This window comes from Sprattus sprattus (assembly GCF_963457725.1).
Source record: "Sprattus sprattus genome assembly, chromosome: 15".
Lineage (NCBI taxonomy): Eukaryota > Metazoa > Chordata > Actinopteri > Clupeiformes > Clupeidae > Sprattus > Sprattus sprattus.
The window spans coordinates 19,017,381-19,033,015 of NC_137913.1; the positions used below are offsets into that span (position 1 = coordinate 19,017,381).

The 15,635-nt window shown below is 49.3% G+C and overlaps 1 protein-coding gene across 4 annotated transcripts in view; it reads left to right on the forward strand.

Annotated features, from left to right (window-relative positions):
* Positions 1-15,635, forward strand: part of tet3 (tet methylcytosine dioxygenase 3) — a 33,775-nt gene that overhangs the window by 5,243 nt on the left and 12,897 nt on the right. For 2 of the 4 annotated variants that reach the window (XM_080853017.1, XM_080853016.1), the window contains exons 3-4: positions 10,151-13,157; positions 15,082-15,172. In XM_080853017.1, coding sequence (XP_080709143.1) covers positions 10,199-13,157; positions 15,082-15,172 — 3,050 coding nt within the window. In that variant the 5' untranslated portion in view covers positions 10,151-10,198. Of the gene's footprint in view, positions 1-6,845; positions 7,114-10,150; positions 13,158-15,081; positions 15,173-15,635 lie in introns of those variants that run through there. The other 2 variants (XM_080853015.1, XM_080853018.1) reach the window with 2 other exon arrangements.

A 15,635-nucleotide genomic window follows, 5' to 3' on the forward strand; every position in this document is an offset into this window, starting at 1 on the left:
ATTGCATCCTGTTTTTCTTGGTGTTGCAAAGCTATGCACATTCTGTCCACTTGTTAAAGAGTAACCATGTCAAGGTTTCAGCTTCCACCCCCAAACATAACTGCCAAATCTCATTTATGTTTTATCACCCCCGTGTTCTTATGTGCAAGGACAAGCAAACACTCTGGTCAGTTAAAGAGCTATATGTTGTGTGGCCAAAGTGAATGGTAGACATTTTACTTTCCACTTATGCTTTGAGTCTCCTGTCCTACATAGATACAGGCCTATGTGTAAGTTATGATAGTGTGAAGATAGCATAGACTACTTGTGACCTGATAAGGGCACTGAGATTGTACATTTAACTATTGCGTCCATAGCAATACACGTACTGTACTGTAATGAGTTCATGGTTTCAAAAGTGTGAGTGAGTCTGTTCATTCATTACATCTGTGCAATGTAACATTTGTGACATGAATTGTTTTTCTCTAGTTGGGTTATTTTTAACTTGTGTTCATTGAAGTGAAAGGACCTTTTCACTTAACTTCTGAAAAATGAATTTCATGGAGGATGTTTGTGTTCGTTTGTTCTTGAGTGTTTGTGTGCCTGACAACTCCAGCATTGTTGTCATGTCTGCATTTTAATGAACATCACATTTCAGACAGTCATGTCTCATCCTACCACTACTTGTGATGTCTCAGCTCCACTTGACGAACGCCGTATGGTCCTTGGCTCCTGGTGCATTACCATATACCTGAGCTCCATACCATGAGCGAGCTGTAGGTGCCGGCGGTGCTGCCGCAGTTAATGAAAAATGAATGAAGGAAGCCCCCACCCGCCAAGCCACAGCAGCTCCCGATGCCGGCCCCCTAATGAGCAGTGCTTAGCCTAGCCAGCACTTGCAACTTCCCAGCTTGCATTGCACTGCACGACAGCAGTCGATAGCAACCCCTCACGTTCACTTCCACTATCGTGCCTCGACCCACCGCACCACAGCGCAGACCAGACCTCCTCGGTTCTGTGCCATGTAGTCCGGCACCGCCATCTCCCCACTCACCGGCTCGCAGCTCTCTTTCTGACTCAAACAGAGCCCCTCTCCTGTCACATCTGGTGCGCAACTGACCGAAAACCTGGCCATGGACTAAGAGGCACAGTCCACAGAGACAGCCCTGGAGAAAGCAGCCAGATGGAGCCGGCTGCTGTGTTGTCATCCATCACGACGCTCTCTCTTTCCCTGAGTCATTACGTAGGCCAGCGTTAATTGATAATATGTGAGGTGTGTGGACCAAGTGCCCCCAAGTAGAGAGACGGGAGCGTTGTGTCATTGCAGTGCAGTTGCCCGTTGCAGTCTCTAAAGATGTGCGCTGGCCCTTTAAGAATGGCTGTGCTTCAGCTGAACATATGGGGAGCTAATCTTAGCCTGACTCCTGGGAGAGACAACGCTGGCAACAAGCCACTGTGCAGAGCCTCTCTCTACCTCTCAGACACGCACTCTTTCTTTATCTCTTTCTTTCTTTCTCTCTCTCCTTTCTCTCTTTCTATCTCTCGCTATCTGTCATGGACTAAGCCACAGTAGGATACACCGATAGATGACGGCCACTGTCCAGTTTTTTTAGTGGCACCAAGGTGCAAGTTGATCAGAGTGCCATTTCAAAATGTCCGCCCCTGAATCAGATTGAGTGCCGCACAAGCGACAGTGACATCTGACCTTGGCTCGTGCACCGTCATCCTAAATCTTGCCTCTGTTTTTAGACGTCACGTCACCCCATTGTTCTTGGTAGCTTTCTCTCTCCCTCTCTCCTTTTCCTCTTTTTTCCCTTTTCCTCCCCTCTCTTGTGCGCCTACCCCCGACTCTCCCCCCCCCCAATGAACTCATTCCCCTCTACTCTTATTTCTTCTTTTCGCTCTCCCTCTTTTTCGACTCCTCTCACAAAGACCAGCACTCCTTTAGGGTAGGGGTGGGTGGAATGGGGGGTTTAGATGTTTTTTTTCCCCCCTTCTCCTCCCCCCTTCCCTTCCTTTCACGCGCCTCCTTATTGAATGATGAGGGTGGCTCCACCCTGCTCCACCCCACCTCTTCTCCCTTTTTTTCTGTCTTTCTCTCCCCCCCCATCACTCTCTCCCTCTCTCGCCGTCTCTCCCGCTCTCCATCTTGCTGAATCTATCCTGAGCTCCCCCCTCCCACCGTCTTTTGTGAGGGATGTCTGAGGAGGGGGCCATGCGTGCTGACTTGCACGTGCCATGTGTCAGAAAAAAAGACGGGGCGAAGAGTTGAAGACACAGTGCGATACCCGACACCCACATCCTGATAAAGGAGGAACCTCGAGGGGTCAGAGGGGACAGCAGACAAGGATGACAAGGAAAGAGAAGGGAAGAAAGAGGGAAGGACAAAGAAGAAGAAAGATTAAAAGATAGAGTTTATCAGGGACAAGGGAAACAGATGCAAAGTGACTGTTTATAGTGACTTCTTTAAATAAGTACCCATAGATGTATTGGCATGCACAAATTATAAATATCCTCGTCAGGCTATGAATCATATCATTAAACACACAATGGAAGGAAATGACAGGGAAAGATCAAATAGGATTTCATCTAGGAACACAAATCACAACAAAATAAATGCCTTCGAAAAATTCCTTTGAGTGGGCGACTCATTCATAATCTGCCCTCAGACTCAAAGAGGCACCTGCTGACCCTAATCCTGCCAGCATCTGTGTGCGAGCGTGTGAGGCCACGGCTGTGGCTGCCGTGCCAGCCAATTGGAACAGCCTTGCGTGCCACGCAGCCGTAGTAGCTGTCCGTCTGTACAGCCTGTGCATGTGCATAAGCATGATCCTATCCTAAGACAGCTCTGGCATGTAAGTGTGTGTGTGTGTGTGTGTGTGTGTGTGTGTGTGTGTCTGTGTGTGTGTGTGTGTGTGTGTGTGTGTGTGTGTGTGTGTCTGTCTGTGTGTGTGTGTGTGTGTGTGTGTGCGGTGTGTGTGAGTGAGTGAGTGTGTGTGTGTGTTTCAGCCAGACTAACTACAGAGCAGCCAGTCAGATCATATGGTTTCATGTTTTTTTTTCTCTGTGTATGTGTGTGAGTTAGTGGTCAGACGGGAAGGGGGGTGGACAGAGATGGGCTGGGGGGGTTGGGGGTATGGACAGAAGGCTTCCAGGGGGATCAGATCTGATTAGCTGCAGTGTTTCCAGTCTTCTCTGATCTGGATTTACAGGCAAGACCCATCAAATTGGATTGCATGTGTGTAGCTCCCCTCCCCCGCACCTCCGCTCATTGCTGTCACTGCAAAACTCCCCAACTTCCCAACTCAGTCATCCTCGAAATCGTCAGATCGTGAAAATCCACTGATAAAGATCTATCGGATGACAAAGTTTAAAATGCAAGCACTTAACCTTAAGGCGGATATAACCTTAAGGTTTGCTAGGGTAGTGTATATGACATACTACCCTACAAACAGACTGCACTGTATTCTACAGTATCATCTTATATATCCATACTTACTTGTTTGTGTTTTGGGTTGCGGGCATGCATGAGTGCTCGCCTTGGTGCTGAAAGTTACCTCAGCTCACTCTGAAACCCACACCGTTCTTTGCTGTGTCAGCGTGGGAGAGTAAGGAGGGACTGACTAATTCTCCAGCGCTCAGATGACTCAGTGCTGTTGTGGGCTATATCTATCTCACGATATTGCATGTTGTCACACAGCTCCGAGAAATACTGTGTGGACGTGTAATTCTTTGTATTCAAAACAGACAGCAGAGTAGTGTCATTGAATGAACACGATTGTCACACTTTAGTTTGCTTACTTTGTGGTTTGGGTTACACAAGACGACACACCACTGCAATTACTGTGATTGCACATTCAAGAGTCCCATTCGTGGTGGAGATCCTTTGATATTCTATGTGATCTTGTATCGGAAATAATGATGATGTGTGCGTGTTCTGCCACTGATGCAGGTTAAGTTCTCGTTAATGCTCGATTTCTGGTCAAACATCTGTCCTCTCTGACATTCTGTCAAATAGTAATTAGTAATTACAATGAATTGTGCTAGATGACATTCTCTTCATCTAATGGGATGCGTATCAAGGTAACCAGCTTGTGTTGTCTTTTATAATTCCAAGTGTCCTACTGCTGTTGTAACAAATGTACAAATGCTGTGAATACAAATTTAACACCAGTAATTGAAGAACCTAACCACCTGAGTTGAATTCCAAAGTAATATCTTTTAACATGTCTAGATGTCGTGTGGGATGTGGGATATATGAGACTGTGTCTTTGTCTATGGACTTTTTGTATTGTATGACATTATCTTCATGTACAGTGGAAACATGCTAGCGATTTGTAGGTCAACGTGGCTTTAAAGGCATTGTCAGTTTTGCAAGTCAGTTCCCTCGAACTGCTGCTCGCCTTTCCAAGAGTCTCAGCATTGGGTAGCGCCAGCCTATGAAAGGGTTAAGTAAGCTCGCTGAGTAAGAATCGCTGTGTCACTAAAGAGGGAGGGCGCGCAAGCGAGAGCTCAGAGGGTGAATGAATGAGTTTGTGTGTGTGTGCGCGTGTCTTTGTGAGTGCGTGTGTGTGTGCGTGGACAGCATAAACATGCGTATGCGAGTGTGGGAGAACTCACACACTTCCGTGTGGCACATCTGCCCACCTTTTTAAAAGACAAGCAAGTCACGCGGCTTCGGCTTTCGTATAGGACGCCGATGATGTAACAGAGATGTCATAACCACTGTCTCCCCTTCTCCCCGTCTCTCTCCCTCTCTCAGCCTTTTTTTCTCTCGTACTTCCCTCTCTCTCGCTTGCCGGCGCCTTCTCGGTCTGTGACGGAGCATCTCTCAGCCTGTCGTGCAAGGCTTGTTTTGTCTTTGGGCTGTCGCTGTCACTGCGTTGCCGCTTTGCTATGCTCTCTCTGCCTCGTCACAGCTTCTTGTGGTCTGAAGGGACCGGAGACGCCAGCGTCAACGGCGGCCAGCGAAACCAACAAAGATCTGTAAAAGACAAAAGCAGAGAGTGAGACAGAGATGAAGATAGCGAGAGAGAGGGAGAAAAACAAGGAGATGTGAGGGGTTATTCAGGTTAATCCAGGCAACGGGAAGCAACGGGCGCTTGTTGAGCAAGCAGTTATAATAAGAGAGCGATCGGCTCAGAGCAGCCAGCGCCATGCTTCCCCCATCTCTCCTCCACCGCGGAGTGGAGCGGGTCGGATCCAAAAACAACAGCACTGCTGCCGGGGAAAGAGAGGGTCAGGAGGCAGGAGCCGCACTTGACCACTGGCTTGGGGGTGGCAAGGAGAGAGAGAAACGGTGGGAAAAGTAGCGCAAGGGTGTGAGGACAACGTAGCAGAAGATGAGCAGAACCTGGGAGGATGGAGCCCGTGAGGGAGAGACGGAACGGAGAGAAACAAGACAGAATGAAGGCGGAGAAAAACCGCCAGGCGGTGGAAAGATTGAAAAGAGTCTGGAAAAGCCGCAACAACCCCCTCCAAGTCCGAAAGCTCGCTCGTCGGTCATTTCCTTTCCACGATCCCCCTCTCTCCAAGCTCCTCGCCTCTCAGCTCTAGAGCAATGAGCCGCTACCCTTGCCTTTCCTCTGTCTCGCCCGCCGTCTGGCTCGCTAGCTTCTGCCTGTCTCCCTGGCTGCCTAAAGAAACAGAATAATTCAGAATAGGGGGTGACGTTGTTACGTCTCCAAATGGCTGTGATTATCACCGTTCTATCCCTTATTATCTCTCCCCCGTCTCCGCCGTTTTTCCTCCGCGAAGTACATGTCTATCCTCGCCGCTGTGTTGTGCGTGTACCCACTACCCCTATTTACTAAAGTAACCCAATCAAGTCCGACACACAGTGTTGAGATTCATTGTCGTTCAGGTTTAGTCCTCTTACTTACTTAGTCCTAACTGTGCCAAGAGCTGAGCTGTCAGCGCGAACAAATAACAAGTGTATCTGTAGCTTGATGATGCTACACAGTCGCCCTTGGTGTCCCAAAACCCCTCAGTCATACCGTGCAGTGAGAGGTCTGTATCCTCAGATTCCCTGTGTCTTAACGGAATTAAGAGAACTACATAAATCCTTAATATGAATTTAGTTTTTGTATGTGTTATCGAAAGAGTGAAGTGACTAGGCTGGCGATAAAACATCGACATGGTCGCAGCCTTAAGTCAAACAGATGTTCTAAAACGAAACCAAACATTTCTTCTAAAATGAGTGCTATCAAGCCGCAAGTGAACATTGCTTTTATTTTTTTGAGGACACTTTCTTTTTTTCCTTCGACTTTTCTTTCCATCTGTCTGTTTTTCCTGTTTTCACTGGGGGGAGATTCTCAGTGCGTTTAGCTGTCTTTCAGCCACAGCTGCTCCTTCCTGGCAGCACAGAATCCCCTTTAAATGGAGAATGAAACAAACAGCACATTTTGGAAGAAAAAAAAAATGAAGGAGCTCTTTATCAGATGTACTTTCTATGAGAAAGAGCGAGAGAGAGCAAAAGGAGAGAGAGAAAGAGAGAGAGAAACAGCAGGAGCCCGTGCTGCAGCGAAAGCTGCGTCGCCGCGGTTGCAGCTTGCGTCCATCCCCCAGCTCTCCCAGCTCTCTCGTTGACTCACTGCACACTCCTCCATTCCGCTGTACGTGCCCACTGTGCCTCACATAATGGCCTCTCTCGCTCTGCACACAGAGAAGAGGTGGGAGGAGGAGGGGGAATGAGAGCGAGGGAGAGGGGGAGGGAGCACGAATGAACCAGGCAGAGAGAGAGGGAGAGGGAGGGAGCGGTGGGGGCTGAAAGGAGAGCTAGACTGAGAGCGTATGAGTAGGGGAGAGAAAAGGAATATAGAAAAGAGAGAAGGGAGGAGCAGAGACACATAATGAGGGAGGAAACAAGGAGAGAGCAGAGACCGACAGCCGAGAGAGGAGACGAAGAGCAAAGTGTGCGTGGGGGGAGGTATGTGTGAGCGTGTGCGTGTGTGCGTGCGTGCGTGCGCGTCTACGCTTGTGTGCCGCACTGAAAGACAGAGAGAGGAAAAAAAAACACACACACCAGATTGCCAGTGGCTCTGTTTCCTCCGCTAACCCGAACCGGTGTTCCATGTACTTCTCTTTGTGTCCTTCCTACTCCTGTCTTACCAGTAGCTGTATCAGGACGCTAATGTAAGTAACCATGGCTGTGCCTTTTTTGTTTCCAACGATCAAGCTGTTTTCTTTTTATTGTCTCATGTGACTCTTTCTCTTATTGTGTGTGTGTGTGTGTGTACGTGTGTTTGCCGGTGAGCACTAGGGAAGCGTAGTGAACGGGAAGGGGAGGGGTAGTGTGCGTGTGTCTGTATGTTAGTGTGTGTGCGTGTGTGTGTGTGTGTTAGGTGGGGGGAGGGGGGGGGGGGGTGTTTGGGGGGGATTGTTGTGTGCCTAAGTGTGGATTTGTCTTCAGCTGTCTACTCTCAGGCTTTATGCACCCTTGTCTCCCTCCCTGTCTTTTTCTCTCTTTCTTCCTCTAATTCTTTCTACCGTGCTTTGTGCTGTCAGCCTCCGGGGGGGCATCTGCCGCGCTCCGCCGGCAGTGACAACGCCGATACTGGCTCGACCAAACTGGGGGCAAAAGAGCTAAGATAAGGGAGCAGATAATCTTGGAGCATTTATTTAAAGTGCCGGGCACACCGCTTAAAGGGCCATACAACTCTCTCGCCGTGTGTATGTTTGTGGAAGTGAGTCTGTGTGTGTGTGTGTGTGTGTGTGTGTGTGTGTGTGTGTGTGTGTGTGTGTGTGTGTGTGTGTGTGTGTGTGTCAAACAGGTCGGGGAGCCTGTTCAGTTTGGGCGTGTTGTGTTGATGTTTTGGTTGTAGTGAGGGAGGGAGGGTACAAGAGTGGGGAATGCGCTCCTGGCAGACACCGGCGCGCGCTGGCACGCCGTAAATAGTTGCCGGAGCACGTGCTCTACCCCCTGTCAGAGCTGAGGTACGTGCAGGTGTGACTGGACGCAATGAACGTAGAGAGAGGGGAGGGAGACAGACGCTCGCCACTGGCTGCCAGGCAGGTGTTTGCCAAATGTTACAGTCGAGTAGGGAGTTTGCTGTTGAGGATTCCTATTGTTTAACTTCCTGTGCCGATGTGCGAGTGTCATTGGAATGTCAGCGTGTGTGTCATATTTGTGTGTACGTGAGTGCTGTGCCATGCGCGTGTACTGTGCGCTTTCATTTTTCACAAAGCCATGGGTGTCATCTTTGACAAGAAAAAAGAGGAAAGGAGACTAGTATGACATGTTTTGTGGTCAGGCTCTTTCAAAATTGCAGTTCCCGTGACTTGATGTTGGCAACTCTCACACCCACAATGGGGACATTCTCACAAACCTCTGAAGTTTTCTACCGGCCCCCTTTAAAAGCCCCATGAGACCAGGCACAGGAGGCGAACTCAGACAGTCTGAGCCAATAGCTCATCCAATAATTAGTCACTTCACTAGATGTGTTTCACAAGAAGAGAGAGGAGACCTCCTCCCCAGACCATTTCTCACAGTCTGCTAATTAGGGTTTGGTCACAAACATGGACGAACCGTGTCACAGGTTGCCATGCTGGGTAGTTTTGAAGTGTGCAGTTTTGTATGTAGGACCATTATGGCCATGGCAGTTTGAACCACAAAGGTTTTAGGCTTAATAATTATCAGTTGGAACAGGTACCTCCTAGCGTAGCCTGTTCTACATTCATAGTAATCAGTAGACTAGTGGTTCTCCACTGTCCTGGCCTTGAGACCCACAGTTTCCCACGGTCATTAAGTTGCGACACAAATTTTAAACATAAAAATATAAATAAACTTAGAGCCTACTTTTAGCCCTGCATTCATAGCACATTAGCCATAACATAGAATTTATTGTATTTATTAATACACTGTTATCGGGGGACTATTTGTATCACTTTATGCCTTAAGGATTCAATCTTCACATTACATTCTTCATCAAATTAGCTTGTTGCAAGTTTAATTCTTTTCCACACACAAAACTGCATATATCTTTATGACTTATTTAGAATGATTCTGCAACCCACTAGTTTAAACCACAGCTGTAGACAGCTCAAAGTAGGCTGTAGATATTTACGCACATATGAAGATATACATATACACATTTTGCCTACTTGCGACACACTCTACAAATATACTGTATATCTGTGGGAATGGTACTAATGAATGTCTGCTTGAAGTGATCTCTTTGCAAATGGCTGCAGTGTCACACAAACACCTGCATGCAGAAGCAGCTCTGTTTATCATTCAAATAAGGAAGCAGAAGAGGGGAGAGAGAGAGAAGTGACCCTTTTACCATTGGTAACTCATGAGTCACACAGACAAACACTGTGCATCTATCGAGATATGAGTTGTATAGAGGCACAGAGCAATGCAGAATTGCTTGATAGCACAGATGTTTTCGCAATGTATAAAGGAGAGTTGGTTTTTAGTCGGTCTACTACACCATAATCTTTGGCCACACCCTTTTGATTTATAGTACCTGAACTGAAGTGGATGAACTTCATGACAGCGCTGAAACTGACAACATTGCTGATACACAAAAAAACCTCTCTGTGTTAACGTGTTGCATCTAAATTAGTGGCTGGTTCAATGCATACATGTTCAGAACATACATTTGACAATGCATGCATGTACCAAACTGTCACTCATATACTTTAGTTAGTTAGAACCTTTAGTTTTACTTTCGCCAAAGGGTAACCTTAACAGATTGCTGTGTGCAAATGTATGCAGTAGGCACCAGCAACCAGAAAAACTGGTTCTGTGTTTAAACTTATAGACACCACTATTTGGTAATCAGGAAATACAGCATAGTCAAAGCTTTAAAGAGGATTTGCATGTTTGACTGCAGCATATTCGTAGTGTAGAACATTGTAACAGTGCCCCATTGTAAACCACAGCATACAGTACAATATGGCCTAATAGCCTACATGTATTTTGTTTTAACTGGCAGACCACACAGTAGCTTGCTTACGGTGCCGAGGAACAACTCACTGAATGATTTAAATAACTGCTGTTTTATTTCAGAATTAGTCATCTGAGTGGGTGTGGTGAGCCAAACCAATGTTACATCAGAGTAGAGATGGCTGTTCAGTTAATGCAGTGTGTTATCTGGACACTGGAATGAAAGCAATGTCCTAATGTCTGTTTGTTGATCCACATGTCTCTCTCTGAATTTTGCAGACTGTTTCGAGGGTGGCTCCAGTGCATGGCCTCAGAGGAAGTGGCCAGATGGAAATCGGGTCCCATGACCGCCTGGTGGAAGGCGTGTTGAGCCAGGAACCGACCAATGGTGTGAGCAGACACCTCTCCTGCGAGGAGGGAGATGTGAGCGGAGTAGGGAAGCCCGGAGGTGAGCTGCCTCAGACCTGGGGAGCTGGAGTCACAAGCCATGATAAAGCCTCCTACCCTCAGCCCCAGTCGCTGACCCTGACCCAGCAGCAGGCTCAACAGCAGCAGCAGCAGCAGCAGGGCTGTTGGAGTGGAGGAGCACTTAGCACCGTGGACATGGAGGATGCCAGGAACCTGGTGGCCCTCTCCGCCAGCGCTGGACCCCCTCCACCATCTGCCCACCCCGAGCCCCAGCCCTGCACTGCACTGCTGTACGAGAAGTTCAACCAGGAGATTGCCGGCAGAGTGGGCAAGGCCGGGCCTCCCGGTTGGGGCGCCAAGAGTGAGCGCTGCCCTCCCGAAGACGTAAACACTCTCCAGACAGCCCTGAGCCAGGCCAGGCACGGCCGTAAGCCCCCGAACTGTGACTGCGATGGGCCCGACTGCCCAGACTACCTGGAGTGGCTAGAGAAGAAGATAGCAGGCAACAGCCAGGGGACGACGCATTTCAAAATGTCTGAAGCACTCCACTTGCACCCTCAGCCCCACCAGCCTTCCCAGCATCCTCACCAACCCAACGGTGCGAGCTCCAACTGTGAGCAGGGTCCTCCTCCACAGGCCCACAGTGAAAAGCCTCCAGTCCCAATTCAGTTCTCCCCTGCTCCTATCCCATGTTCCCCCAGTGTGCTGTCCATTGCTAAGGAGAAGAACATCAGCCTGGAGACGGCCATTGCCCTGGAGGCTCTCACGCAGCTGTCTGCCACCATCCCGCAAACAGTGATCCCTCCTGCAGAAGCATCCGCCACAAATCACCCCCAGCATTACACACCCCACCACCTGTCCTCGCATCCACAGCATGGGAACAGTCTAGTGCTATCATCTCCAGCACACATGTCTTCTTCCTCCTCCTCTCCGATGCCACAGCAGTCTGTCCCTCCTGGAGGGGACCCCCATCAGGACTCCCAATCCTGGGAGCAACACAGGCCCCAGGGGGAGGCCCCTGCGCCCCGCATGATGCCTCACCATCCCTCCCCGTACTCGCCCTCAGTCTCGCCCTTCCCTGGTCCACATCCCCAGGACGGCACCAGAAGCCCTCTACCCCAGCAGTGGCAGCAGGGTCCTCTGGGAAGTTGCGGGAAGAGTTCCCCCATGACCCCTTGGATGGGGATGAATGTCGACTCCCAGCCTCGATACCCTCATCCACCCCATGGCAGCGGTGACCCCATGTCCGAGCTGAAGCAGCTGCTGGGAGATGCCAGTGGGAAGTACACCAATGCTGGCTTCAGGTTCCCTCCCCCCCAGCTCCTGTCCAACGAAAAAGGTGGCCCACATGTGAGAGCACCCAATATCAAGCAGGAAGTGGACAATGGCGAGTATATGAGCTCGGCCATGGGGCGGTATGGAATGATGAACGGCCAGCAGTTCCAGCAGCTCCAGCAGCAGTACCCCCCGTCCCCTCTTTCCCCCAACCCCCTGTCCATCAGGCACTCAACTCAGGCAGCACTTCAACAGCACCTTCACCACAAGCGAAACCTCTTCTCCAACCCCCTGTCTCCCAGCCAGGGGCCCCCCATGATGGGCCAGAATCTGCGCAAGTGGTGGCCTCAGATGGGGCCCGACATGCCCATGATGCCCATCAAGCAGGAGCCAAAAGAGCCTAAGAAGAAGACCCCGCAGAGCTCCCCGCACCTCAAGTTGGGTCCCCCCTTGCCCAAACCCAAACCGATTGTCATTAAGAAGGTAAAGCAGAAAGCTTCACAGCCCACCTTCCTGCCACAGAACCAGATAGTCTTACAAAAGGCTATGGCAAAGGCCCAAGCCCAGGCAGCTCAGTTTTTGCCTGGCAAGGAGGCAGGGTCTGTCCCGTCTCTGCCCTTCTATAACGCTTCTCAGGCTGTTGTGGCTACCCCGCCCTCAGCTCAATCTCAGGAATCCATTTTGAACAGTAGTGTTCCCTCCTCTGCTTCCAGTGTCCCTGGAAACACCCCACCCGTGTCCGTCCCGCTTCCTGTCGCCCTGCCTGCACCACAAGAAGATTCGGCGACTTCAGGCTCCTCCGGTGGGCCCGCATCAGGTGCGCTCACCTCCAGCACCTGTACACCTCAGACCTCTTCAGCTCAGCCCACACCTCTCCTCACAGGTCTCAGTTCGCTCGACCCCAAGTTTGAGGATCTAATCCGCCAGTTTGAGGAAGAGTTCGGGGAGACCACCTCATCCTCTTCCGCTCCTGCCTCAGACGCCCCATCGGCCACCACCCCCAATGCTCCTCACGGCCAGACCCAACCGCAAGGTTCTGGTCAGCCAGAGCCGATGGAATCCCAACAAGATGCTAACTCAGGGCAAGCTAAACCCACGTCACCCCCTGCAGGGCAGCCAAACATCTGCCCGGGGGCCCCTTTGGATGGCCAAACGGCCATGGAGGTGGGAAAGCAGACAGAAGCTAGTGTTGCAAGTGAAGGAGCTCCTCCAGCTTCCACCCAGCCCTCTGCTGTGAGCCAGATAAGTCTGCAGGGTGAGCTTTCCTTGTCCACAGGTCCTCCGGTGTCCATTTCCCATGAAGCTCTTCTGGAGCAGCAGCAGTGCCAAATGCTGCAGGATCCATTTGCCACACCTGGCTCTCCAGCATCCAAACGCATGAAGATCGAGTCATCCGGGGGGGTGACGGTGCTCTCTACAACCACCAGTTGTTTCACCCCCAATTGGGAGGACGACACCCCCACGAAGGATGGCCTCCCCATGACACCCTCACTCAACGGCTTCCTGGAGTCACCGCTGCGCTACCTTGACACCCCTACAAAAAATCTACTGGACACCCCTGCCAAGGCTGCCCAGGATGAGTTTCCCATTTGTGACTGTGTTGGTAAGTGATGGGTCTTCGAATAAATTAAATAAACATACATTAATTTTCTTACAACTCATTATTACACACACAGCTTTTTAAAATTTTATTTTTTAAGTGTCAATTTTGGGTCAATTGATCTTTCTGGGCAGAGTAGTTGAGGTGGATCATTGGACTGCAACTCAGTGTTCTTTTACCAAGAGTGATTTTTAATTGCAGGTGCTTTGTACTCAAGCAGCCATCCTGCCTACATCACTCTGAGCAAAATATATCACCAGCCCATACCAGATGCAGTCTCTGTTTGTGTAACACCCAAGTTGAGATAAAGCACACCCATGCACACAATCTCATTTTTATCTGAAAGTCATTTTATAAATGCTCCATGTGGCCAACCATTATCACAATACTGATTAATATCCCATTTCACTGAAAAGCCCCAAGGTATGGTTACCTTTCATGCGAGCCACAAGTGTTTCGCGTTTACCACAGCGGATCACTTCTGCTCCAGCACATTTGTCCAGGCAGTCAGGCGTGTGTGTCTGAGAATGTATGTGCTCTGCCGGGGCCTGCAGCCTGGTCTGCAGTCAGCTCACAGTGCAAGGCGCTGAGGGGAGGACATGGGGAACAATAGGCCCAACAGAAGGACTCCATTGTATCCTGTGGGCCAGGCAGTCAGACAGGGGCCGCAGAATGGAGCACTCTGTCTTTATTTTACAGTCAGACAATCTCCAAGGCTGACAGGAGGCTCCTCTGGGAGATCTGCCTCACACACATGCACACACAGACACACACACAGACACACACACAGACACACACACACACACACACACACACACACACACGCACACGCACACACAGTAGCATGATGGAAGAGGGGTTGTTACTTGCTCTAAAGAACAAAGAGCACTGGCATTTGTCTGTAAATTGCCTGAACTCTTCAGTGCTCATACAGATGGCAGCTTTACCACAAATCAACAACTGTAGGGCCTTTATATAGATATTTATTTTTTATTTTCATATGCATTGTACACAGTTTAACACACAAAACAACATAACATAAACATCTCAAGGAACTTTTCTAGAATACTAGTATTTTATTTCCAAACACTGCGGTGTGTGCTCACCTGCCGTTAGCCGGCTGCTGAGGACACTTGTTGGCGCTCTCCTGTTGTCAAGGGAGAGGCCACCAGACAAGAGGTCTCCATAGTGAAGCCCTAGCTACACGCCCCACTGTCAACAGAGCACGAAAAACAGTGTGTGTAAGCCGACTCCAATCACACACATGCTATTTCTAACCCTCTCTCCTCCCTCCCCTCCTTGTCACTCTATCGCTCTTTAGCACAGTATTTGTCTCCCTCTCTCTCCCCCTATGTCACTGGCTTTCTCAGTGCACCGTTCTGCTGAGCAAGCAAAGAGGCATCCACTACAAGCCTTTCCTTCATTTTCACACAGGAATTTATGGAGGACACTCCCACGAGTCATTTCCTGCTTTGGCTCCGCCTTCAGCTTTCCTTGTAGAATGTGACCTTAGATTGCCTTGAAGCTCGGCGAGCCTTCCATTTCTTGCCCTGTCGCTCTCTCCCCCCCCACTTCTCTCATTCTTTTTGCCTCACACTCTCTCACACACACACATCACAGAGACTCCAATATTCTCACGCACATGCACACAAAGTCACTTAAATCCCTTTTGTATGTTTTTTTCTTCTTCTCTGGAATACTCACTGTCTGGAGACCTTATGAAAATGTTGTAGCCAAATGCCTCAGGGTGTGCCTGGTTTATTTTCATGCTCAGATGTTGAAAGCTGCACAAGACACATGTGGTCTGAATTGGCTGACAGACTCTGGTATTTTTTGGGGGGGAAGCATAGTCTGATACTGGATGACATTCCCACTCAAAATTTTGCAACTTTTTTTTCTTACTTTTATTTCTACATTTTTCCCACAGAACAGATCCTGGAGAAGGACGAGGGGCCGTACTACAACCACCTGGGGTCTGGACCCACCGTGGCCTCAATCAGAGAACTTATGGAGGCCAGGTGAGCGACCTAGCCTTCTGATTCTGTGAAAAGGCCAATCAAGTCAATAGACATCTACAAACTTTACAAACTAATGCCTGTTGCACATTTGCTCAAGATACTCACCTATTCACATATTCCTTCTGTCTGTGTCTTGCTTTTATCCAAAGTCAGCAGTTTTGTGAAAAGACACTTATGCAGCCATGACATTAGTGGAGCTATGGCCCAGCATTACACTATACCACTTGAACCCCAGGAAGAACAAAATGAGGTTTTAAAACAAACCATGTGATGTCAAAGACATTTCATATTTGTCATCTTGTCATAAAGGTGACTGTGAGAATGGCCTGAGTCGGCCACCCCACGATGTGGGATGTAGGCTGCTGGAAACGGGTTGCAGGTAGGAAGCACACACGGAGCAGGAGACAGTGGCTTTCTGAAAAATAGCTATATTCATTTACAGGGTAATTCCAAAAACCCAAAA